General features: G+C 41.2%; 1 protein-coding gene across 1 annotated transcript in view; it reads right to left on the minus strand.

The window, feature by feature from the left end:
* GLB1L2 (galactosidase beta 1 like 2) overlaps positions 1–6,451 on the minus strand; it is a 59,164-nt gene that overhangs the window by 25,582 nt on the left and 27,131 nt on the right. Inside the window, exon 7 of the mRNA XM_023734025.1 lies at positions 3,743–3,835. Within this exon, the coding sequence (XP_023589793.1) occupies positions 3,743–3,835 (93 nt within the window). The remainder of the gene's footprint in view (positions 1–3,742; positions 3,836–6,451) is intronic.

Genomic DNA, 6,451 nt, shown 5'->3' on the forward strand with positions numbered 1-6,451 from the left:
GATAAGTAAAGCATTACTCAGGAAGAAGAAATAAATGGGAGGCCTCACACCCCGAGTTTAGAACCTATTATACCACCACGGTAGTCAAAACAGCCTGGTATTGGTACAACAACAAATACATAGACCAATGGAACAGAATTGAGAATCCACATATAAATTCATCCACCTATGAGTAGCTGATATTTGACAAAGGCCCAAAGAACGTTAATTGGGGAAAAGAGAGTCTCTTTAACAAATTGTGCTGGCATAACTGGATATCCATCTGCAAAAAACTGAAACATGACCTATACCTCACACCATGCACAAAAAACTAACTCAAAATGTATCAGAGACTTAAATATAAAATCGAAAACCATAAAGATCATGGAAGAAAAAATAGGGACAATGCTAGGAACCCTAATACATGGCATAAACACAATATGAACCATAAGTAACAATGCACAAGCACCAGAAGACAGACTAGAGCTGTCTGGGAGCTCCTAAAAATAAAACACTTATGCTCATCAGAAGACTTCACCAAAAGAGTAAAAAGACAACCTACGGCCTGGGAAAAAATTTTTGGCTACAACAAATCCGATCAGCATCTAATCTCTAAAATCTATAAGATACCGCAAAACCTCAACAACAAAAAGACAAATAACCCAATTAAAAAATGGGCAAAGGCTATGAACAGCACTTCACCAAAGAAGATATTTAGGCGGCTAACAGACACATGAAGAAACGCTCACGATCATTAGCCATTAGAGAAAAGCAGATCAAAACTACAATGAGATATCATCTCACCCCAACAAGGCTAGCATTAATCCAAAAAACACAAAATAAGCAATGCTAGAGAGGTTGTGGAGAGAATGGAACACTTATACCCTGTTGGTGGGAATGTAAAATGGTACAACCACTTTGAAAATCGATTGGGCGCTTCCTTAAAAAGCTAGAAATAGAAGTAGCATACTATCCAGCTATCCCGCTCTTTGGAATATACCCTAGAGAAATAAGAGCTGTCACATGAATAGATATATGCACACTCATGTTCACTGCAGCACTGCTCCCAACAGCAAAAGATGGAAATAACCTAGGTGCCCATCAATAGACAAATGGATAAACAAATTATGTTATATCCACACAATTGAAAACTACACAACGATAAAGAACAACGATGAAGCCGTAAAACATCTTATAACATGGAGGAAGCTGTAGGTCATTATGCTGAGTGAATTTAGTCAGTCACAGAAGGGCAAATATTGTATAAGACCAGTATTATAAGAACTCAAGAAAAGGTTTAAACACAGAAGAAAACATTCTTTGATGGTTATGAGGGTGAGAAGGGAGGGTGAGGGTTATTTACTAACTAGATACTAGATAAAAATTATCTTAGGTGAAGGAAAGGACAGCACACACTACAGGGGAAGTCAGCACAACTGGACTAAGCCAAAGCTAAGAAGCTCCCTGAATACAATCAAACACTTTGAGGGGCAGAGTAGCAGGGGTAGGGGTCTGGGGACCATGCTTTCAGGGGACATCTAGGTCACTTGGCATAACAAAGCTTATTAAGAAAATTTCTGCATCCTACTTCAGTGAGTGGTGTCTGGGGTCTTAAAAGCTTGCAAGCGGGCATCTAAGATGCATCAATTGGTCCCAACCACCTGGAGTAAAGGAAAATGAAGAACACCAAAGACACAAGGAAAGTAGTAGCCCAAGAGACAGAAAGGGCCACATAAACCAGAGACTTCATCAGCCTGAGACCAGAAGAACTAGATGGTGCCCGGCTACCACCAATGACCGCCCTGACAGGGAACACAACACAGACTCCCTGATGGAGCAGGAAAAAGGTGAGGTGCAGAACTCAAATTCTAGTAAGAAGACCAGACATAATGGTCTGACTGAGACTGGAGGAACCCCGGAAAGCATGGCCCCTGGATTCTCTATCAGCCCAGAACTAAAACAATTTCCAAGGCCAACTCTTCAGACAGGGATTTGACTCAACTGTGGGACATAAAGTGATACTCGTGAAGAGTGTGCCTCTTAGCTCAAGTTGATACGAGAGACTAAACGGGCAGCTTCTGTCTGGAGGTGAGATGGGAAGGCAGAGAGAGTTAGGAGCTGGTTGAATGGACATAGGGAATCAGGGGTGGAAAGCAGACTGTGCTGTCACAGTATGGGGAGAGTAATTAGGGTCACATAACAATGTATGTATAAATTTTTGTATGGGAGACAAACTTGAAATGTAAACTTCTTTTAAACTACAACAATAACCAAAAAAAAAAGAAAGGATTCACCAATTAATAAATGCTGCTGGGAAATGTAGCATAAGCATGAGAAGATGATTAGACCCACAGCCACACCACGGCCCACGATGCATTACAGACAGGTTAAAGTCAAGCACTACCAAGTAAGCCTACAGTCCTCCACACCTGAACTGGTGCCTGGTCCAAATAGAGAGGCGGCAATTTCTGACAACTAAAGTAAGACAGGAAAATCACTGGAAACCAAAAGGACCAGTCTGAAAGATAAAACTAAAAAAAATTGGGAATATTTACTGAATCTACAACAGTATCTGGCACGTAGTAGGTGCTCAAAAAATATGTATCAAAAGAGTAAATTAATGAACAAATAGGTAAAACAAATTAAAATAAAAACAAGTCAATATAAAAAATATTGGCAATTCACATGTTGGGAAATAGTTGATATCAAAAATGTTTAGGGTCTGAGATCCTAACCTGAGATCCTGAGATCAAAAAAGTATAGGCAATTGATAAAAATCTAGAAAGCAGCAGCAAATCATGAAAGAATAAGAATGGACATAACAGCGCAAACAAGAAGTAAAAAAAATAACCCACTCTTGACATACAAATTACAAGCACTTAAAAAAAACCAAACCCATTGCCATCAAGTCAATTCCAACTCATAGGGACCCTATAGGGCAGAAAAGAACTGCCCCATAGGGTTTCCAAGGAGCAGCTGGTTGATTAGAACTGCTGACCTTTTGGTTAGCAGCCAAACTCAACCACTGCACCACCAGGGCTCCAAACCACTTAAGGTACTTCCTATTACCCATTAAATTAGCAGAAATTCACATACATGACAAAAATTTTAACAGACTATGAGGAAATAAGAACATATAATTCTCAAAGCTCTATAAATTTGTGTAATTTTTCAAAGAAATTAGACAAAATATGGTGAGGGTAAAAAAATTATAACCTTTGACTTAGTAATATCACTTTTAGGACTTTTCTTAAAAACATACTTGCTCAGTAATATTAATAATCTACGATATTTTACAGCTAAGAATACATTTGTATGTCTCTTCTCAGCTTATATTATTAAATTGATTAAATATACAATAGCATTGTAATGTGAAACTCTGTGTAAAAATGTTAAATAAATGTTCTTTTTAGTACTGTTTTTGTTACTCTTGAGAGTTCTTCCACTACTTTCTGTCTGCCTTTTTCCACTTTGCAGACTAAGTTACTCTGCCTTCCACCCATTTCTAGTATGAGGCTTTGTATATTTGTGTTGGTGAACACTAATAACACTGATTTCCCTATTTTGGCTAAAATAAAGTCATGGAGGGCAAACGTGGGACAAAGCTAAGGCTTCAACAGGCTCCTGGCTTTTCTGCAGGCTCAGCCCTTTCTCTTAGGAAGAGCCCTGGGGAAAGAGGTCAAATCCAAGAAAGGTCAAAAGTCTCTGTGGTGTGGAGAAACAGTAGGAGAAAGGAGTCAGAAACAAACTGATTTGCTCATACCTTCTTGATGTAAGGCATGTAGGCTGGGTCTTTGTTATAGGAACCATATTCATTCTCCACCTGCACAGCAATAATGGGTCCTCCAAGTTTGTACTGGGAAGAAGAGACAAACAATCAGAAGCTGAGTTAGTCTGTAGAGGGAACTGGATTACCTAAATTCACTACCCCTAATACAAATTACTAACAAAATGTTCCATTTGAAACAATAGTCTCCAAAGGTCTGGCATGCAGTTTCCGTGTTTAAGAATGCTTCCGGGCCATATCCCTGGCACGGCCTTCTCTACTGCTCCCACCCCTACCTCTACACCCGACCTACTACTACAGCCTGTCAGCCATCTGTGTTTAAACAACTCCAGTAATCCCACCTTGCCAGAAAAAATTAAGGCTAATAATATCCTAGCTTCTTGCTTCCCACATGACCAGAGTTGCCAGAATTAGCAAACAAAAATACAGGACACCCAGTTAAATCTGAATTTCAGATAACAATAAATAATTTTTAACCTAAGTATGTTCTATGATTTGAGACATACAAAAATATTACTTGAGAGGCGGGGCCGAGATGGCTGAGTAGTCAGACGCTTCCCGTGGACCCTCTTACAACAAAGACACGAAAAACAAGTGATTCTATTATATATGGCAATCTGGGAGACCTGAACATTAAAGGCAGACTTGAGGAACTGGACTGAGTGGCAGGGGGAGGGAGAGATGGTTCAGAAGCAGCGAGGAGTTGCCAGACCTGACTCGGCGAGAGCCTGAGCCCTTCAGGCCTTATCAGCTCATGGGTGAGTGGTGAGGCAGGCAAGCATCATTGCTCTGAAGGTGTATTCGCACGGAGAGAGATCCAGCCACTGAGAGCCTACTTGCCCAAACAGAACCAGTGAGAAGCAGCCCTCAACGAAAGATAAGTACTTGTGTATGGCTTACCACACGGATCAAAAACACTCCCCTTAGGGAAAAAACTCTCTCCCATTTACCTCCCCACTCCCTGCTCTGCAGTGAGTCCCAGAATGGCTTCAGCAGTTGCCGAGTCCCCTGAGCTGGAAGTAGGATCCGTCACACACTCTGAGCCATTCTCCCTGCCTTGGAGAGTGAACAAATTAACAAACGGGAAAAAATGAAATGCCCGCTCCCATAAACCATGAAACCAGGGTAGGCACAGCTCCTTTGCCTAGGCACAGGCATAAGGGATCAACAGACTTTGAGTGCCTTTCACACTGCACAGACTTGTGAGAGCCCATTTCAACTGCGTAGGCCCTCATTACTGCAGTACAACAGGGTATATACCAGAAGTCTAACTTCAACTGTTTCAGCTGTGAAGTGGCAGGTTCTTGACATTTGACACTGCTCTGCCCATTAAGCATGGTCTTCACCTACCCACATCAGGGGCCTGAGGACTGGTGGCTCCACCGACTCCACCTAGCCACCTGCGATAGTGGCCCATGAATAAGAGGTGCTCCCTGTTCCTTACAACCAACAGCATTAGTTGCTCATAGTCAAGCTGCAAAACCCCCCCAAGTATGCGTTCTAGGGAACAGGGACACGCCTTCCTCATGGACACTTGGGGGCGGCCGTCAGCCCCCTGCCTTGCTCAGAGTGTGTCCCCCTGCTGCAGCCAGATACCTGTGCCTACACCAATCACCCATGCCTGTCTAGGACAGTGAGAGCCTACACCACACACTTGGTGGCTATCTACCTGGGCACCTGAGCTGAATCCATACAGGAGGAGTGGGCAGACTCCTGAGCTCACATACCTAGTAACACAGCTAACCACCTGGTGACAGGACATTAGAGCTTCAAAGGTGCCAATAATCAAACTAGCTCATAAGAGCAGCCTATTTGGGCATATCAAAACAAAACAAGAAGTTAGGACTCAGAAAGCAAACATAAACTAAATTAATATAATAACTTATTGATGGCTCAGAGGCAACAGTCAATATCAAACCACATAAAGAGGCAATGCATGATGGCTTCAGCAAGGTCTCAAAATAAAGAATCTAGAAATTTTCTAGAGGAGGAAAATTTCTTGTAATTACCAGAGGCAGAATACAAAAGATTAATATACAGAACTCTTCAAGACATTAGGAAGGAAATTAAGCAAAACACAGAACACACAAAACAGGAAATTCAAAAGATTAGAGAGAAGCATAATGACAAATTTAACAGGCTACAAGAATCCATAGACAGCAATCAGAAATGCAGAAGATTAACAACAAAATGTCAGAATTAGACAACTCAATAGGAAGTCATAGGAGCAGAATTGAGGCAACAGAAGGCAGAATTAGTGAGATTGAAGATAAAGCACTTGACACCAACTTATTTGAGGAAAAATCAGACAAAAGGATTTCAAAAAATGAAGAAAACCTAAGAATTATGTGGGACTCTATCAAGAGGAATAACCTACAAGTGATTGGAGTACCAGAAAAGGGGGGATAACAGAAAATACACAGAGAATTGGTGAAGATTTGATGGCAGAAAACATCCCTGATATCGTGAAACATATCTATTCAAGATGCTCATCGGACCCCACGTAAGGTAGATCCCAAAAGAAAGTCACCAAGACATATCATAATCAAACTTACCAAAACCAAAGATAAAGAGAGAATTTTAAGAGCGGCTAGGGATAAACAAAAAGCCATCTACAAAGGAGAGTCAATAAGAATAAGCTCGGACTACTCAGCAGAAACCATGCAGGCAAGAAGGCAGTGGGAT

Source organism: Trichechus manatus, unplaced genomic scaffold, assembly GCF_000243295.1.
Source record: "Trichechus manatus latirostris isolate Lorelei unplaced genomic scaffold, TriManLat1.0 scaffold00064, whole genome shotgun sequence".
Taxonomy (NCBI): domain Eukaryota; kingdom Metazoa; phylum Chordata; class Mammalia; order Sirenia; family Trichechidae; genus Trichechus; species Trichechus manatus.